The 21184-nt window shown below is 37.4% G+C and overlaps 1 protein-coding gene across 1 annotated transcript; it reads right to left on the reverse strand.

Annotated features, from left to right (window-relative positions):
• Positions 1-332: 332 nt before the first annotated feature.
• Positions 333-19449, reverse strand: nlrc5 (NLR family, CARD domain containing 5). The gene is made up of 55 exons (XM_079568464.1): positions 19384-19449; positions 18493-18812; positions 17911-17982; positions 17190-17354; positions 16934-17082; positions 16723-16854; positions 16132-16447; positions 15763-16060; positions 15503-15668; positions 15275-15396; positions 14667-14880; positions 14295-14536; positions 12578-12661; positions 12408-12491; positions 12217-12300; positions 11987-12073; positions 11830-11883; positions 11724-11753; positions 11525-11608; positions 11364-11447; positions 11144-11233; positions 10653-10712; positions 10478-10561; positions 10324-10407; positions 10108-10197; positions 9981-10028; positions 9865-9888; positions 9702-9785; positions 9535-9618; positions 8350-8439; positions 8214-8273; positions 8058-8141; positions 7862-7945; positions 7687-7776; positions 7308-7367; positions 6303-6386; positions 6121-6198; positions 5969-6055; positions 5831-5896; positions 5395-5439; positions 5242-5325; positions 4863-4946; positions 4707-4793; positions 4538-4612; positions 4391-4474; positions 3926-4009; positions 2869-2949; positions 2724-2807; positions 2496-2579; positions 2322-2405; positions 1067-1150; positions 898-975; positions 733-816; positions 524-607; positions 333-465 (listed from the first exon to the last, which is right to left on the reverse strand). Exons 2-55 carry the CDS (start codon positions 18794-18796, stop codon positions 357-359), a joined length of 5517 nt encoding a protein of 1838 aa, XP_079424590.1. The 5' UTR covers positions 18797-18812; positions 19384-19449; the 3' UTR covers positions 333-356.
• Positions 19450-21184: the final 1735 nt, after the last annotated feature.

Consider the following 21184-nt stretch of genomic DNA (forward strand, 5'->3'; position numbering starts at 1 on the left):
TAAAAATGCAGAGTAGGCAAGAATGACTAGAACTAAAACAAACAAAAATAAATTAAAAGGGAGATAAAACATGAATAAAATAAAATAATTATTTAAAAAATGTTTATAAATAAATAGAAAAAAATTCAGCACACGGTTAAAGTAAACTGTTCTAATAACAATACATTCAAAATCTTGGCAAACTCAATCTTCAAGCTGATCAGTGCACCCAGTACAGTTTATGGAAGACTGAAGGTTCCTGCATTTTACCTTTACATTCACAATTTTAAACATCTGTTTGTACAAGATAATTCTTAGCTTATGCCACTGATATGTTTGTAGCTGGAACCTACAGTAAGGCCATGACCAAGCAGCGTTTAGGTTGAGGAGAAACTGAGTCTTTTATCCTTCAGACTGAGCCTTTCTGCTGCAACCGGTGGGACTTTGTTTTTCCACAGCCTAAAAAGAGGGGGAAAAACATGGAAACTATAAGTTACAAATAATCTTATAATATTACAACATTGCATGTGTCACAAAAGCGAACCTGATGATCTTCAGAGCAAGTGAGGATTCCATAGCTTTAAGAAGGGCTTCAGCACCAACAAGACTCACATGGTTACACTCCAGACTTCAAAGAACAACAACAAAATCTTAAATTTTACACTCACAATGAAATTAAGGAAATCATTCTAATGTTTACAGACTAAAATGTTAATCAGAATGGCTTTAGAGGCAAATGAATGGTTATCTTACTCAATTTTTTCTAAACTTTGACAGAAGGGCAGCACTCTGACTAACTCCAGTGCCAAATCATCACCACAGCTATTCCATCCCAACCTGGTTAGAAATCACAACATGCAACAGAAAATATGATGACATGTTATTGACATTTTACTGATTTGGTAACACAAGTTTTACCTCACATCCTGTATCTGGGGACAGTTGGCCAGACTTGCAACAACAACACACAACTCTGATGTTCCAATGCAGGTCAGACTAAAAGAGAAACATGAGCTTGAGCACTGTGCATGAATCCATTCACAAAATGTTTGGGTTATTAAAAAGAAAGATATTTAAATTGCCATACTTCATCTTGGTAAGGCTCTTCAAGCAGGATATTGCTTTGGCCAAATTTACACAACCTTTAGGCCCAATATTGTTCTCTGAAATACTAGAAATGAAAGGAGAAAATAATGTATACATGCGTTTCCAAGGACATCACGCATCGTTCTTGCAGCCGTTTTGAATACCAAAGTAGAACTATACAGTACTACAACATGTAACAATATCTCTACTCAGGATGAAAATGAATGACAACTGATCGACAGTGGCATTTTTATTTACTCGTAATCATTGCTCAAGAAGATAACAGTTAAAACACGGCCCCCAGAGAGCAAATGTGGCACAGACGTAGCAGCGCTGTCTGTGGAGCTACAGCAGGATTCACTAAAGACCTGCTGCACTGCTCAGACTAAATTGACACATGAAAGAGGAAAACCTCTCTCTGTGATTTTTACAGTTTGTCATGTCAACAGTCTCAGTCTCAGTGTTTAAGCTGCTCAAGACGTTAGCATGCTACCGGTTAGCAAGTGTCTATGGCTTCAACACGATGAACACACATGTGTGGCTCACATCTATGAACACTGAGGAAATACTACAGTAACAGCTCAGCTCTGACCTCTGTCACATGTTGTATCCAAGCCTTGATGTTTGGAGTGCGGTTCAGGGCTTTCTCTTGGAGAGGTCAGAGCTGAGTAGAATGCTAATGTCTTGAGCAGCTTAAACACTGACTCACTGGTTTCTTTGCATAAACGTGTCTCTGGGGCCGTGTTTTTAGTGTTATCTTTATGAGCAATGATTACGAGTACATAAAAATGCCACTGTCGATCAGCTGTCTGAGTAGAGATATTGTTGCTACATGTTCATGTACTGCATAATTCTACATCGGTATTCAAAATGGCCACCATCACCACCAACAAAAGTCATGACTGAAATGCATGTATTTGTTTATTTAGTTGGGACAGTGCATGTTAATGAACATACATGGGACTCATGCATGTAAACGCGCCACACCGGATTGAAGCCTTGGGCTAATTTGCATCCGCTGTCCCACACAGGTACTCTCAAACACACTCTCATTCATCCTGAGCAATTGTACATGTTTTTAGTGATGGGGACATGGGGAGAACACACAGAAAGGCCTCGTCCAGATGGGAATCGAACCCGGGACCCTCTAGCTGTGACGCACAAGTGCTAACCGCTGCACCACCATGCATACAGTAAACTAACAACATACACACACAAACACATTTTAAATGTAAGACAAGTCAAGATCGACTTACTCAATTACACAAAGATGAATCAATGAAGGAAACACCAGTGCCATCTTTGTTGCAGTAAGTTCACCCAAATGGTTGTGTGATATGCTGTGAAATAACAAAATATATATTACGGTAATTACAAATTATAAGAACTAATATATATATAAGCAAATGTAAGCATTCTATCTGTCTTACTTAAGCTCCTTCAGATGGGTACAGTTCTTTAGAGCCTCCAGCAGTTTGGCGCCTGATTGGTCATCGTAAAGGGTCTTGGACAAACTGAAGAAGTGGAATAAATGCATTTGTTATTCATATATTCCATGTAAGATGTACTAATCTGAATGATTACTTCATCTATTGTCAAAAACATTTATTATGAGAGAGGTTACACATATGCACAAGGTTTAACTTTACTTAACCTACCAGATCTTTTGGAGATGTGTCCAGAGAGGAAGAAGCCTCATCAGCTGCTCTACTTCCCTATCATTCATCTTCCAGCTGCCCATTCTAAAAATAATATTTCCATTAATTTCAAGCATGATTTACAAAAACTTGTTTTCATACTTACTCTAAATTCTCCAAATGGGCAAGTCCTTTCAAGGCAACAAGAACATCCAACACATTTGATGAAGTCGACACTTTACTGAGCCTGAAAGTTAAAAGAAATGGTTGTGTCTCCTCACAGTAAGTCCAGATACAGATAATATGTCAACCTATTTATTTTCATTTATTTAACAACTAAAGTAGAAGAAAGTAACAAACATAAATTACGGGTAACAGTGAAGACCGTTGAAATTTCAACCAAAATGAATTAGTTAAAGTTGTTATGTAGGCTATTATTCCTGATTGTTGCCATCAGGTTGTTGTGTATTGCTCTGCTACTGGCTCCAACAAATGAAATGATGATACTTACAGGGGTGGGAACTTATAAGTTATACTTCTACCTTTTCTACCTACTTCTACATTTTCGAGTTTAAGCACAGTATTATATATATATATATGGAAGCATGTGAAAATGTCAAGAATGCATGTTAAAATGTTGTAAAAGCTGCGCATGTTAATGTAAAAAATAGACACGTTTACATGTAATGTACATTGAACTCGGAATTATCAATCAATCAATTTTGAACGTACGGATACTTTATAACACTTCTACAAGGCACAGATTATGTTGAGGCCGCAGAGATCCGGATCTGTTTCTGAAATAGTCTGGCTCTACCAGCTGCTAACAAGAGTTTTATATGTGGTTAAGCAGCACTGACATTTCAGTTATGTTGTGTCATTGCCAAACATCCACTACCAGGCACTATCAAGGGATATGAATCTAATTTGAGAAATGGGACCCCAGAGATCAAGCACTATAATTTATTTACTCTCAATGAGTTGCTGACATGAAGGTATGATAAACTGCAGCTACAGTAGCTGCAATGCGATCACAGTGCGAGTGCGAGCAAATGCAGCTCATCCCTGGAATGATAATAGATAATTTGAGTAGAACGAGCATAAACGCTTAGGATAATAGTGCCAGCATGTACATTGGACAGTGACAAAGGAAGTACTAATCTTATACCACCAATTAAATAAATAAACCAATAAATAAGCCTAAATTAGTATAATGAACTTACTTGAGAACACGTAATGTTTTAGTATTTGTCAGAGACTGGACAAGGCACATTTTGCTTTCTTGATGAAGATGGACAGCATCTAAACTTTATATATGGAAACAAATGTAACTTTAACATAGCCATAAATAGAAATATGTAAACAGAGTATGAGGTAGTTAATACTTTGACTGAACTGTTAACTGTTAACAATTTAAAGACCATATAAAACTTTGTTTTATGACTAGTTTTGACATTCATGAGGTTATGTGGCTGACATTAGGAAGGACAAACTATTTTCAGGAACTCAGCTGACAGACAGGGTATAAAGGTCATTGGTTGCAGCAGACAAGTAAAGCCATTTGCTGTGTATTTTCTTTTCCTAAAATGAATAATCTGAATCAAATCTGAATTACTCAGTTTCTGAATTTCTCTAAAAAAAATAAAAAAATATTTACATTTTGTGACGGAAATGAAAGCTTGCGTTACCAAAGCTCCTCAAGATGTTCACAAAGTGCCAGACTTCTGGTGAGCAGCAGAACTCCAGAATTCGACCAGGAACAAAATGACAGACTACAACAAAGAGCAGAGCTTTTAAATATACAATATCACATTGTGAATGAGCCAAAAACTTACTTCAGCAATTTAAGACTTGGTAACACACTGATCATTGTTTCAGCTGCCGTCTCACTAATCACACCACCTGAAAGACTAGATAAATATGAACATATTAAGAACCAGTATGTGACAAAATTGTAACATGATATTATGAGTAAACAACAGACAATGGCTGATAGTTAATTACCTCAAGTTCTGAAGGTTTTTACACTGGGGCAAGGACTTGCATAGGATTTCCACAAAATGTTCACATCTGCTCAACTCATGGTCAACACTGCACAAAACACATCCTTTAGTCAGATAAAAACAGATTGTCTAGAGTCGACTATGTGGAAAATGCTACCTGAGGGATGTCAGCTTTGGCATTGAGGGAATGATGAAAGAGAGAAACTCTGCTCCAATTTCACCAAGACAGTTGTGTGAAAAACTAAAAATATTAGGGGAATAATAATGTTGGATAAAATACAGTATATGAAGAGTTCATTTGCAAAAGCAAATATTTGTGACAGATGCCACTTACAAAACTAAAGTTATGTGAATTTAATTACGAACAAGTGACTTTTATTTTTATGGCACAGATACAAATGTGTAATGAAATATACTGCTATAAAGAGAAATTTGCAAGCATACGTTTTTTTTCAATGGCACTTTTTTTTGCAAATGAACTCTTAATATGTAAATTACATGATGGATTTCAAAAAGTTGAATTAAATCACACTAACTCTAACTCTGTTAAGAAAGGACATCTCCGAAGAGTATCTTCCATGAGCGCAAGATGACCTCCCTGTGTCCCACAATCTACAAGACTTGAGCAAAGGAGTGAGAATATGTAACAAGACAGGGAAAATGTCAGCTGGTTTCAAATACAAAAGTACCCAATTTTCCTTGTGGCTGTAAAGGCTTGTTGATCTGGGTCTCCACTGAAAAAAAAAAAAAAGTAAAGTCATGAAGTCTTAACTTACTGCAATAAGGTATGACTTTGCATAGATCAGCTTTCTAGTTGGCACCATCCACTGGTTGATCACGGTATAACATACATGGCCCATGACAACAATGCACACATGTTGTGTATCTTTGCAGATACACAACCAATACGGATGAGGTTAGCAAACTATAAACGATGGGTCCCGTGTATACGTCAGTGTTTTTTTTGTTTTGTTTTTAATCTGTTTACAGAAATCCAGAATTGTACAGGTGAATTTATTCAATCTCCTATTTCTGATTTGGTCACTTCGCATCAGACTGGTGACAATGGTGCAAAAGCAACTCAACATAACTATATTATAGCAGTAAAACATATCAAGGTATTACCAAACTGAGTAGTGGCTTGTGTCATTGGATGTCTCCAAACTCAGGTGTAATGTTGTCTGTTGAATGCTGTGGATACACATATAATATTACATTAGTCATATTACATGTTAGATGGCCACATGACATTTACTTTTGTACCTGATAGAGCTTATGTTTCTATTAAGCTCCAGACAGTGACACAACAGCCTCACAGCCTCCTCTGACCGGATCCAGGACTCTTCGATACTGCAATGACAGACTTTTCTATATTATGTTTTAAGTTGCAAACAATACCATTCATTTTAACTTACGTTAAAGTGCATCCGGCACTACTGCTATTGAACATTTCAACAAATTCTTCTATACTCTCTGAAAAACAGTTCTTCAACCTGAAAGTCAGATCTTAATATCACACAACACATCAAAAGTACATTCAATGCAAAAATAAATGTCAAATAATGAATGAAATAATCATTATATACACAGAACTTACTCTATTTTGATTGGCCAGCGAGACCAGGATACTATCTTTACCAACTGGCCTTGGTGTTTTCGAGTCAGCGTTGCCCCGGTGACCCTGACACAAATTATATACACAAAATTGTAGAGCTGTAAAGCAGTTCCCAACCTTTGTTGTCAGGCAGTGGTTCCCAAAGTGGGAGTCGGGACACCCTGGGGGGTCGCAGGACACTGAAGTGGCAGTGAAGCAAGATGATTTTGAGATTGAGTTTCTTGTATTTTTGATTGAAAACATTATACACAGTAGCCAAACTAACATAATTAAACACGATTTTGAATGTTTTGCACCTTAAATTATCGTAAAAACGAATTGGTTGAGTGATTTTGGGAGTCGCGGCCTGACACTTTGGAACCCCTGTTCTAATGTACCTCTTTCGTTAATACTCCGAGTATCCCCTACCCCAAAGGTTTTGTCAATTATTTAGAAAATGCTCAACTAAAACTCCTCTTTCTGCACAAAGATGTGTGTTGTGTTCAAAATAATTCTAAAACACCCTAATACCATAAAATGTGTGATAAAATTAAATTTAACTGATCAGTGTCACAATAGCAACAAAAACGTGTCAAAAAGTGACAAATTAAAGCCACAAAAGAGCAACAAAAGATCAACAAAAAAGTGGACAAAATGAGATGTAAAAGAACGTGTTAAAAGTGACAACAACAACATGGCAACAATGTGAGGAAAAAAGTCAGTTTAGATCAGTTTCTGTAAGTCTTAACTTTCAAACGACGCGTTACTCAGGCCTATAGTCTGCAAAATCCAGTCGATAAGCTTTTAGATTTGGATAAAGCTGAACTGGAGAAAATGCACTCGCTTTACTTTATTTTACTTTTTTTCCCTTCTGGAATAATGACAAGTTACTCCTGCCAAGTGCTTGCATTCCCCCAGGGGTCTCCGCACCAATGGTTGGGAACCACTGCAGTAAAGTGCTTTATTCTGTTGACTAATAGAGCTACTGAACATTAATTCTGATCCTACCTCAGCTGTTTCACTTGTCCTTTTTTAAGCCAGATGATGCACTTTGGGTCTTGTGCCAAGCTATAACAAGTGTTAGATAAATGAAACATTAACACCCACATAAAGATATATAAATGTGTATAACGGGGTTGAACAGTATGTCACAGTTTTGCAAACACAAGCTTAAAAGACATGGCAACTTAAAAACGAGCTGAACTACTACAATACTGTAACAATAAACCATAATTGGTAATGCTTTGTAATAAGGGTGCATGAATAACTGCATAATTCATGCTAGAATTCATCAATACGTCATACTATGGAGCGTTACCCAGTTATTGAACATTGTAACTTTTTTCTCGTATTGTACAGCCCAAGTGCATAATGTTCTAAAACCTACCAAACCTCAACAGCAGAAACATTGTCACATGTGGACAGAGTGTTCGCCACTTCCAACATCGCCTGCTCGTTCAGCCCATTGTTGCTCAAACTGTGTAGGAAAAAAAAAGATAACTATCAAAAATATGGATTGATTGCTGTACAGAAGAATTATATTTTCATTTGAACCATCTTACTTGATATAGTTATTGACTTTAAGCCTCGGCAGAGTCTCCGCAAAATGTTTCACTTCATTTTCACTCAAATTGTTGTTTGATAAACTACAAGAGTTGAAAAAATGTTCAGTCTTCAAAATAAATGTTTAATCTTCATATATAAAGTATAAGCATTTCCATAAACTTCACAAAATTATAACATCTAGAAGAACCATACTCCAGCTCTGAGAGTTGAGGTCCGCTCTGCAGTGTCTCCAGCAGCATCCCTAAGCTGTGCCTGTCCACATGGAAATGGCTGAGCCTGGTTATAAACAGCAGTTTAAATATGACACATCCAATTAAAGCAGCATTTAACATTTCAGTGTGATTTTACCGGCAGCTGAATTGATTTTGCTTCTTTTTATCAAAGAGGACTAAGGACTCTCTCTGTGGACTGAATTTGAATCTGGATTACTTTTTGTTACTGACAAATGTATGTAATCAGGTGAAGATGAAATAAAATGAAATACCTGAGCTGCACTGATTTAACTCGCTGACAGTCAGTCAATCCTCTGACCAACATCAGAGCTCCAGGCATGGACATAGAAGAGGCAGTCAGGCTAATTCAATAGTGTAATGGGATAAGATGAAAAAGCATTAATCTTTGCCAAACATCAGACGAAATATCAATAAAAATTAACTTTGTGTTTAGGCGTCGTATTGACCCATTCTTCAATACAGCAAAGGTAACCTGAGAATTGCCTGAGGTCCCATCTTTCGATGTAGAGTTAGATTTGGTCAGGACCCCCTAGCTGGAGCTTCAAGGCTATTGAACATGTTTTGAGTTGATGGGAGAAACTGGAGCACTTGGAAGAAAATCCCACCCACCCAAACACGGGGAAAACATGCAAACGCCAAACGGTCTGGGATTGAAACCCAGGACCTTCTGGCTGTGAGTCGCCTTGTACACTAACAAGCAACAGTTCACTAATATTCGTTGGCCTTCACGTTGGCCTACTTGGCTGCTTTATCTAAAAGGTGAATGTCACAATCAGTTTTCCAAGAAGGGCATGACCATGGCTTTCAAGGTTGAGGAAAATGTGATTTTGAGACACAGACTTTGCACCATAACACCAACATTGACACCTCCACCAGCGCAGCTCAGAGGAGTGAGCAACTTCTTGACACTGAGGCATGGAGCAGCTGCTACATGATCAGGCTGCAAGGTGCCCCCGCACAGGCAGACGCAAGAACCCTGTACAGCTATATACGCTGTGACATGGGACACCAAATGTCAATAGTGGCTGAGAAATGGCCCCCCACACCTGCTTCTGTGGTTGCCATATTTAGGGTTAGAGGAGACATTCCACTTTCTCCTTTAGCAACAAGCTGACCTGAACTATTTGTGCCGAAACAGAAGCATAAGCATCTGTCGGAAATGCTCATTCTTTACTTTGTCACAAACATTTATAGAACAGAGACATGGGGACAGTTTGACTTTGCTTTGAGGATGGCATTTACCTTTATACATGGCAACTCGCCCATTCATTAAGTAATTGAAATAACTGATAATAAATAATACAATAATATGAACAACTTTCTCTGGTAATGAGAACCTTGAACTCGTATTTATTTTTGTGTGTGATCTATTGTGTCTGCAAAAGGTGCTGTATGAATAAATTGCTTGTTTGCTAATTGACTGAGCATTTAGTTACTTGAGCGTCTGCAGTGAAGTCATCTTTGGCAGGACTTCCACCAAGTTCTTGATTGTGTCATTACTCAGTGGGCTGTGAGACAAGCTGCAACAGCATAACGTGGGATCATTAAAAACAAACAAACAAAATATATATTTTGTCTTTGATCAAAATGCATTTGCCCTCACTCCAACTGTAACAAGGTGCGACAGTGGATCAGCTTTGTACAAAGTGAAGTAACTTGTTCTGGCCTCAAGCAGCTGTTGTTTGCTCTGTAATATAAAGTTAATTAGCAAGACACATTGGTTGCTTATCACACAATGAAGTGCACAAGTATGGAACATAAAATACCTGAAAATCCTGAGCTCATCAGTGCTAAAAAGAAATTGTACACAAATGAACAAAGCTAATGATGCAAATGAATCAAGAATATGTCCACACAGAAAATAGTTTCTGAAGAATCTCACCCTTGATCAGAGCAAAACTTTAGAAGTATTGTCTGACTGCCATTATGACTGGAAACACGCAAGAGTCAAACATTGCACAATGGTATGCTCAAGTTAGAAAATGTTACAAATCAATTTAAAACAGTACCTTGTATGAACTTGAGTTAAACGGTTGTGGAAACATAAAGCCTCTGACAACAGTTTGACTCCTTCCACAGTAACGCCATTGTTACTGGCACTGTAAACAATCACAAACTAGTGATTCAGTGGAAAGGCCATATTTCCCACACTAAACAACCCTGTATTTGAACAAATGCCACTTTGCAGTCGATATCAAGTCTATATGCGCACTCTGAGTACTCACTTTATTTCATGGATTCTTGTAAAAAAAGACAAGCCATTGAAGAGTATTTCCATTCCTTCGTCACTGAGAGCATTGTTGGACAAACTAAAATAAAAAATGCTGCATTATACAGTTTGTTATCAAAACTGGTCTATGTGCATTTATATCACATTACTCTAGACTGGTGAGATTGGATGGTTGCCCCAAACTCTGCAGAATTTTATCCAGATGTAAAGGCTTCAGAGCACAGCTGCTAAGACTATAAAAGGCATATGCTTTAGAAGTTTGTAAATGTTTATTTACATTAGATTTGATAACTTATGTTGATGAAATATGAGTGAAATACAAACCTGAGTGATTTGGAGCCAGACCCACCACATACAATGGTGACTGTAGAGGGGCTTTTGCGCCTGAAAAGAGAAAAACATTATTTCAGGATCATTTTAACTGATGACTGTAAAACTGTAAAAAAATGTAAAAAAAAACAACAAAAAACAACAACCAACCAAACAAACAAACAAACAAACAAACAAACAACTAACAATACAGTCAGCCACCTAGCGTAATTGCCCAAGTATTTTTTTTGGCCAAATTTGAGATTTTTGTTACATTTGTCTTACATTGCTGCATGGATCTAGAGGAATCATTGAACATACGGTATATTTTGTACACGGTACAAGGCAATTCAAAGACCATCACAAAAAGACAATCAAAACTGAAGTCTCAGTCATCTGAAGGAGGGTTAAGATCTTTTTTTCCCCTCAATTTTACTGAAAACCTTTAAACATAACAGGCAATATTGCGAGGAGGGTAAATAGTTGGTAAATACAAATAGCTTTACCTAATGTGAATCTCACTGAAAGTGGTGCAATCTGACATCAGTGTGGTGAGAACAATCACAGCTTCAATTGAGGAGCAGCTGCTGTTCAAACTGAAAACAAGCACATTGTTACAGTCAAGGGCTTCACACACCTATCAACAATTTGCAGATAAAATCTGGGCCTGGCAGCACATTTCATGTTATTTGTGTCACAATATTATATGATTGTGTTCCGACTTACATAATCTTTTCAGTGATGTTGAACTTTGGCAAAAAGTTTACAAGCTCCTTTAATGTTTCTACTTTCCACTGACCTCCAGACAAACTGCAAATCACATGGACAAAGATATTTGCAATGCTTCATGACTTCATCCTCATTAATCTACTCAATGTATTACTTACTTAAGGACAGATATTGGGGGGTACTGTGTGAGTGTCTGTGCAAACTTTTTCATCTCAGACTTGCTCCATTTCTGTTTTAACAAACTAGAGAAACAAGCCCATGTGTTAATAATAAAAAATGTGTAATGTAAAGTGTAATATAATATATTTACAACATTAATGAAGTATTAAGACCTGTATTGTGAGAAAATAATCTTACCTGACCTCTGCTTGAGATTCAATTATAGGACTGAAGACAAGGAAAGAACACACTTTTAATATTGTGATATTGACCACAGTGCATTTCAACCAACTACACCACACACCTATTTCTGTCACGGCTTGGATCCAAGGTTACAGTTAGGTTCTCAACACCACCACTACAAAGGTAATAGAGAATTTTATGAAATGGAATATGTAACATGTATATATGTTTCCTTTATTTATTCTTTTTTTTTTACTGTTGATAGTCTCAGCACTCACTCAATATCAATATGCTGGATGTTCAGTGAAGATATTTCCTTTATCAAACATACGGCTGCTTTCAGGCTGTTGTTGTTTTGGCCAAGACTGTAAAAAGCATACAGACGAAGTGTAAAGTACAAAAAAGAACATTTCATGACAAAAATGAACTAAATAATAATAATATATTTTATTTAAAAGTGCCTTTCAGAACACCCAAGCACACTGTACAATGGACACAGTAAACTTACTTTATAGAGGAAAGCCGTGGGAGCTTAGAGACAATATCAGTAATGTGTTTTGTCCCTTCATCTCTAAGATTGTTGCCACTAAGACTGCAAAACAAAGAACATTTTAACAAGAAAAGCAAACAGTGCAATGAGTCTAACACAAACAAAAAGACATCGTTATCATGACAGTTACAAAAAGAAAAGCACTATACTTGATTTCCGTAATGCGTGGACACTCCTGCAGAGCGGAAGCCAGATAAGCTGCTCCTATTGCAGTCAGGCTTGCATCACAGAAACTTAATAACAAAATAAATGCAGCATATTACATTTCTGAGGCGAAGATACATAAACATGCAAATTGATCAATGAAAATCAAAAATACCTAAATTTTTCCAAAGACTCAAGTTTGGGTAAAACAGTGATTAATTTCTCAGCAAAGCTGTCTCCATACTTCCGGCTGTGAAAACTGACAAACTCAAGTCAATAAGTATATTGACACACACAGAACTGTCAAAACATGGTCACTAAAGAATCAATTTTGTATTCACAATTATCTGAAATCTATTTCCTCATCCTGAGTCTGCTACCGGATCTTTGTCACATGTCATCGTCGTTAGGTGTTGGTTGCATTTTGTGTAACTTTGTGCTTCTGCAGCATGATTGTAAACCTCTCTGTGAGAATCTATTGCCCCCTGACATACTTGTATTATTAGTAGGGCAGGCCTACTATTAACATGTCAACATGAAGCATACAAGTCCACATTTCAGCACATCAGTGTGCAGTGCCTTAGGGACATAACTGAGCTGAAGTAGTAGTTAATTTAAAGAGTCGTGTGGCGTTGCATTTGCTGGAGAATGTAAGGTCAAAGTAGTTACATGCTCAGAGCAACAACTGCAGATAAAGCCATGAAACTCAGTGATGTCGTCCCACCCACCTTGAAACCCATTCTGGAGGAAATAATAATAATAAAACGTGTTTTTTGGAGCCAGCTCCATTATTTAGAAAATAATAATAATTAAAAAAATATATATATATATTTGGAATAAATGGGCGATGTTGTGCATGTTAAGACATACATGTGGAGGTAAGAATGACAAGCCTGTGTTTAATAATGACTTAAGAGCCAGGATCTTTCAGATCCATCTCACATTTCCTTACGATTTCAGGAAGTAGGAAAGAATTAGTTCATTCTTACTTTACAGACCATGATGGTAACACATGCTCATAAAACACACCATTTGAAATGTTTACTTAAAAAACAAAATAAAGAAACAGAAAACAAACAAAAACACATTTTTTTTTATTTTTCTTTCACTTAAATTAACTGTGTTATGGTCATTAGTTACCAAATAAAAATAGCTAAATAGCTTGTGACCTAGTTTTAAACACAATATATGAATATATGAAACACACTATATGAAGTTTATGGGGGGGATGAATGGGCTTTTTTACTTCAGGAAGTAGAGTGTGGGGGTAGGACTGCTGAGCTTCATTAGTGCAAGTAGTGCAGTATTAGAAACATACAAGTTAATGGTACAACCAGGGCCGGTCCAAGGCATAGGCGACTCAGGCAGCCGCCACAGGCGCCATCTGCTGGAGGGGGTGCTGAATTGCGCCTTAATTTTTGAACCCCATACTCTCGCCTTCTACAACATCGCCGATTTTCAGACATAACTTTGGAACAGATAGGGTCTTGTGGTCTTTTGTGTTGGAAACTAGAGATTTAAAGCTTTCAAACAAGCCCTCTTTGGTCCTTCTACGCCCCCAGGAAGTCGTGTAACATCACGATGAAAATTTGTTGAAAACGAATGAAAATGTTCAATCTTGCCAAGGGCGCCAAATTGGCAAGGGCCGGCCCCGGGTACAATATTGACTACTACTGTAAGCAAGCCAAGTACATAGAAAAATCATGAATACAGCGCTTTAGAGAGTTTCTATAAATTTAAATTCTTTGATTTACTATCTATCATATTTTTCCTTACAGTCTGAAAAAAGAATTTTACAAATGTTATTTCTTATGGTAAAAAGTCGAATAAGTAGGATAATCAAGGGTAATCAGACTGACTGATGTTGGAAATGATAAAACAAAAAAACATACCTGAGGTCATTCATTGTTTTGCACTGAGATAAGAGCTCCAAACTGTCTAGTGCGATTGAACATCCTTGAAAATCTAAACCAGTGATATTCTCCTCACTGGAGTTAAGCACAAAAGCCAGAACTTCTAGATCATTAGGCGACAGGGTCATGTTGTGCAGTTCCAGTTTAGGCTTGGCCCTCAGGAGTTGTTTAGAAAGATCGTTGTCCTGAAACTCCCAGATACAATGGCAAAGTTCCAGTACCTGCAGAGTGACAGTGTTCCGAAGGAGACAGAAAAAACATATATAATTGCTCTTATGTGTTGTTTTCAATACACAAATACCAACACTGTCTTCCTCATTTGGCTTCATCGCATATTTGTAGTAATGTTACCTTTGGTCCAGTCAATGTGGCATGGCACATATTTTGAATCCATTTTTTAACAGTTTCTTGTCGTTTTCGGACAACATTCTCATCTGCTTTGGTCAGAAGAGTGAGTATTGCCAAACAGCATGGCGAGGCCAAACCAGACAGAAACAGATGCAGAGAGTTGGTGAAAAGTGTTCTCTGGTCTGACTTGCTGGCCCAGCGGGTTCTCAGCCTCAGCCTACAAAATAGCAACGTACAATTAAGCCAGATATACATTATACATAGTACTAACATTTTTTTTGTGTGTGTAGGCTTCAGCAGCGTGAAAGCTGACAAGACTTTGTCGCGTAAATCTCTGGCCGTACTCGACCCCTCCCAATGCCGGCACTAAGCCCTCCTTTTTGGGAACGTCAAAAATACGTCTTCAACATGTCTTCACAGAGCTCATCTTCCTTTCAGACCTGGGTCGTTCCTAGTTTGGAAAGTGACTGTGTATGGCTGTCATTGAATATGTAAACTAAACTAAAACTGTAAACTAAAACTAAAGTCTATTTTTAAAAAATGTATGCAAATGAGGTGTAACTATCTAATGTCACGATTGGCAGACAGCTAAAGCTTATACAGTGCCTTACCTGTTCTTCAGCTCATTGTCATCCTTACTAGTCATTATTTTGAGTGCTGAAAGAAACTCTTGCACAGTGATATGTATGAAGTAGTAGGCATTGACAAGAATTCCACTTTGTCTCAGTTTAGTCTAATAAAAGGAGATTATCACACATTAAATAACACAATTTATTTTCTTAAAAGTACTGTGTCTTTGCACAATATTAATAAAATAGAAAAAACTACAGTATATTTACCTTTGAAATAAATCCTGTATTCACTGAAAAATCTACGATGCCATAAGGAATCTCTTCTTCAAGAAACAAGATTTTTCTTGCCTGTAACCCTTCCCAGGCCAGTTTACATAGATCAGTCAGCTCAGACTTATAGTGGCTTATCAGACTCACCAAATGGCATAGAACGCTGTAAACATGTACAAAAACGTGCTTCACACATAATGAACCAGGTAGAAACTATATTTTATATAACGGGAACATTGTTTGATGGCATGACTGACCTCTGGGAAAGATCTACTGAGGTAGTCAAATGTTCTTGCTCTGAACCGCAGCTCAGAAATGCTCCAATGCTCATGAGGTAGATCTGGCTGAGGGTTGAAGGCATCTGAGGTACCGAAAATACATCCTCTTTGTCTTTTTTAAGATGTTCTTTGTCCTTGTCACTTCCTTGCATTTTTTGAAGTAAGTATTCTAAGCAAATGCAGGAAATATTGCAAAGTGCAGGAATGGATGACATGGCGACAAGTTGTTTGCTTGAGAAGAGCAGTTTTGTTGCATGCTTCCCAAAAACCAAATGATCTAGACAGTTACCATACGCATTAGGAAGCTAATTAAAAGGACACACAACTATCAATACAACAAAACATTACCTTTTAGTCCAAAGTACTTGTCTACATACTTCTTAATTTCATGGTGGTTCCAATGTTGCAGCAGACCAATTTTATCTGCTTGACCCTCAAAAGCTGTACTATCACGCAGACGACAAGTAAAAATAACCGTGCAGCCTGGAAGAATGTGACGTTTTAGCAACCCTGAGATCAGATCAGCAACAGGCCTCGGGCTTCTCAGGTCCAACTGTGCATCATTGCTGTTTCTTTCATCCACGTTGCATTGAAACTCATCATAGCCATCGAGGACCCAGCAACTTTGCTCTGGATTTGAGAGGAGGTAATCCAATATGGCATTCTGTGGAAACACAAATTAAAATGATGTTTTCTGCAGACTACTGTCATACACTGACCTATCGATGGCTGTGAAATACATCTTCACACTTTCATTTAGACAGTTGACAACAGTTCCTAAACGTTTGTAAAAGTTTAGCAAATATGAAGCAACAATGAAAATATATGAATTTTTTATCAAATAATACCAATTCCAGTTCTGTGCGGAGGAAAGGGGATTAATATTGATAGTGGTTCGATTAGAGTCCTTTATGTCTAAAAATCATGAATACAACAAACCTCCTTATCTTCTTTTCCTTCTGAAGGGAGATAATGCTGGAACAGTAGTTCATGAAATGAAATGGGTTCAGACATTACTTTGAGGTGGCGTAATTCAAGCAGGATGAACAAGTGTGAAGAGGGGATGGGGCCCTAAAATCAAAGAAGAAACATTGTCCATCAAGAGCTTAAAGTAAAATATACTTTCATGAAGAAGTTTGCGAGAGCTTACCAAATTATTTGCCCAAAGTTCTCCCAAACGAGACATGAGAATTGTTTTTCCTGATCCTGGTGGCCCATTCAAAACTGTGACTTTTCCTGTACATCCTTGAAGGAAAGTGTCCAGGGTCACCTGGCCCTCCTGAGGCCCATGTTCATGTTCTGTCAAAGAGTTTATTAAGACATTACTGCATTCTTAATTTACTCGATAAAATTACAGCAATGATGAGCTAAACTTTAAACTACAGTCAAATAGTTATGCCAGATACCTTTTGTTCTTGGCGTTTGGTCCGTCTGTTCTCTGGTTTTGTTTACTCTCCTCACATTAACCCACACAGTATCCAGCTCCACGTCCATCACTAAGCCCTTTCTTGCTGCTTCCCATCTCATTATCTGCCAATCTTTGACTGAAGTGATATACTGCTCCCAGTAATCTGCATTAAAAGACACATGAATCAACAGTGTATTGCAAAATAATCCCTGACAAAAGTCAATAAAATATCACAGCATTTCCAAACAGAACCAAACAGAAATTGGTTTCACAAGGATTTAAATTAATATTTAATTTAAAACCTGCAAAAATCTAAAATCCCTGTAATTCTTGTAGAAGTTTAGCCATTTGTATTAAGTGCCACAATTCTTATTTCTTCCACAATTGCAGCTGCAGTTCTGTTAAAAACATAACATTTGACAAAGATCAGCTATGTCCAATCAAAATTGGTAGTTGTGTCATTATGTCCAATGACAGAGATGTTGGAGCAGTACGGTTTAAAGCTCTGTAATCCGATGCTCAAAATGCGCACTGTTAGCATGCCTCTTTTACCACTGGCCCTAACACATTACACGAGAACGACAACTCCTGTTGCTTTCACTTGAACAGCTGTGCAAACAGATTTTTAATAGTTATGGCTCGGTCTTATAAAGTTGGCTTTCAGAATTACAGCAATTATTACAAATGTTTTAAGAGGGATACATGGCAGCACTTTGTACCAATGCGAGGTCGTTTAATGATCTGGTCCTCAGAAGACTCTGTTACACTTAGTCTGGAAATGTCACACAAATCTGCAAAGAAACAAGCAGAATATAGGTTCAGCATGCACAATAAAATAGTAGGCTACTATCACTTTAACTTTGTTGTGTCCAAAAGAAATGAACACGTTTCAGCATTACAGGAATTATAGGGGATTTCTGTGGCGCAAGAAGGATTTGCCAAATATGCAGATTGTTTGCTGTGCGAGTGCTACTTTCATTTTTAAATTCATTTAGGCAGTCAACTTAATATAGGACTCTGTATTTTGCTTTTTATAATTTGTAAAAAAAAAAAAAAAGAAGCAAACAAGCAATCTGTGGAACAAAGTAACATTGTATTCATGGCACAATAAAGGCATAAACCACAGTGATAAGAGATTTGCCTCGGCTCTCTTAATCTTTTGATATTCACTATGAGCCTCTCTTCAACATCAGTCAGTGAGGAACATTCAGTTACAACACGTTAAAAATAGTTGACATAGGATATGACTACCCTGACATTCAAATAAAAATACTTTGTGCAATTAACTTGTTAGCACTTACTTGTTGGATTGCCAGACACTGACATGAGCCTTGTTTCCAGCCACATAGGGATGTTCTCACATAATAAACATATGCCCTGGAGAAAACCACTGCACAGTGAAGAGTCTGCTTGACTGTAGAAGTCCATCAAAGCTTCTACTGTTGTTGAAAAACTAGTGGGGTTGAAGGTATCACCAGGGACCATTGCACATAACTTTTGGATGACCGTTGAAGGCTGATTATTGAGGATGTGCAACAGTTCTGAGTACTCTTGATCTAAGACAAAGTTGGCATTTTCCTGCCCTGAGTCAAAATCTCCCTCCATGTCGAAGATGCACTAGCTGGAAACAAAACATAAACAAAAACACTTACTAGAATCTGACAAGTAGCTACATGCAGTAATTCACAAGAAAAGTAAAATTTGGGCAGACCCAGGAAGAATTCAGTCATCATCAGAAGCAGGTGAATTCAAAGTCACTTTTTAATTTGCTAATAGTCCAAGGGAGATTAGACACAGCTTTGCTATTGTAGGTAGAGTGGGTGATGCATATAAATAAAGGAATAGATTGAAGATGCAGTTATGAATAGCCTATTATTTAAAACAGTCTCCCACAACATAAAACCATATCTGAGCCACAATCTCCAACCAAGCGGTACATTATTAATTTGCCAAATCTATCATTTTATTGTAGGTAAAGAATGGAAATAAAATTGCCGGTTAGCCTTAAGAAAACACCCAAATGATTGTTAGAAATGTAGATGAATGAAAAAGATATAGAGATATAGATAGACCCACGCAATGTCTTACAAAATAACGCGCATGCAACCATAGCCTTTGCCTTGTAACGCGGATAGCCCACGCAAACATCTGCGCGTTATACTGTCGAATAATAAATGCATTGCTTGTCCTACCTGATCTGCCGTTTTGGCAACACGCTGCACATGACCCTGATCTGAGCGTCTTAAGTTTAATGTCTAACACGTCAAGTGCAGTCACAATAATGGCTAGCCGAAACGGGAGTTTTGGCAAAGCCAGAAGAGAAAATGAAACTAAACTAAAGCAAATTCGGTTTCGTTTAGGCAGGTCTTACCACATGGAGGATAACCAAATGTAGGCAAAGGATGCCGTGACTATAGCTTGATGAGAAACATTTGGTCCAAGGTTAGGCTATTGCTTTATTTATTACATGGGTTTATTTTAACAATAAAGTAACAAAGAAAGAAAGGATGCTCAATCATCATCCTCACTCCCCCTTTGATGTAGTCCACACTTTATAGGAGGCAACACACACGAGCACAAATTTGAATGTCTTCTGGTCTTGAGGACGACACGCGCTCGATTTCTGTGAGCTATCCCGTTACGCAGAACTCTAATGGGGGGGGAATGCATACTCAATGACAGAAGGCGTAAAAGGGATGCAAGTACTGAAACATTATGTACCCATCAACCTTGCCAGTGATGACACTTTTATTAAATTACATTCAGCAAGCATCCGGATTCATTCTACTTGTTACACATAAACAGCATGGTTTTGAACGGGCTGACTCGAAATTCAACATTAGCATTTTTGTTTCTGTCCTTAAAATAGGCCTATAAAAGCCAGATAAATAGTTTTTTGTACAGCTTCCTAATTAAAGAATATCGGATCAGGCATAATAACCCATAATGATTATGTTGACAAACAAAAATCTGGATCAAGAAGAAAAAGAAGACGAGCTTTATTTTTCATTATACAATCAAAAAATGTAACATGAAACATATTAATTGTAGGCCTATTTAAAACATCTAGCTAAAATAAATTTGGAAAACAGAACAACGACATGGAGCAAAATCAATTCTAATTTTAGGAGGGGACAAATATGCTGCTTGCCACTGTACTCGGGTATCCCACAGACCATATGTGGCATGTGGTCATCTTTGCGTCGTGCTTTGTAAGCACAACTGACAGAATATAAGGGGTCTCACTCCACCCTCAGAGTGTGTGGCTGAAGAACTGTTCCTGCTAGTGGTAAGTTCAGTCCCTGAAAATTAATGAATGTTTTAATTTATCTATTTAAATATTTCATTATTTGTTTGTTTATTTATTTATTTATTTGTTTATTTGTGTCTTCAACAGGATTGGGGGATATCTTATTCTTTTCAAATAGACAAGGGTTAAGGTAATGTAAAATGCATTATACACACTTCCATCATGATTTTTTATTTTTCTGCTTACTTGTGCAATGTACACAATATTTTTTGTAGTATTGGCAGCATCTTGTCTTGTACAATTGAACCATTTCCTCAACAAAGAATCAGACCATTGTCAACTCTTCAAATCTACTAGGGTCATTTATTTGCGGTCAAGACTGATGCATCTTCCAATACTACTACACACAAAGAGAGATTTAATTTGATGAAAAACGCATAGGGAACATCTGCGACGAGACGATTATTTTATAATGATATTGGTCCATCTAAATTTAAAGTGCAACAAGCTCAAGTGTAACTCATAGCAGCTTTAGAGGTCATTTTTGAAGATGTGGACAGCATTTCAGTTAGCTCTTTTCTAATGTAGTGTTTTCTGATCAAGGACAGCATTCAGAGCTGCATCTTCAGCTCTCCTCTAATAAGCTCTCCACTTATTAGAGGAGAGCAGAAGATGCAGAGAGGGATGTTTGAATCAATCAATCAATCAATATTTATTTGTATAGCGCCTACAGTTAAAAACAT

Source organism: Gobius niger, assembly GCF_951799975.1.
Source record: "Gobius niger genome assembly, chromosome: 12".
Classification (NCBI taxonomy): Eukaryota; Metazoa; Chordata; class Actinopteri; order Gobiiformes; family Gobiidae; genus Gobius; species Gobius niger.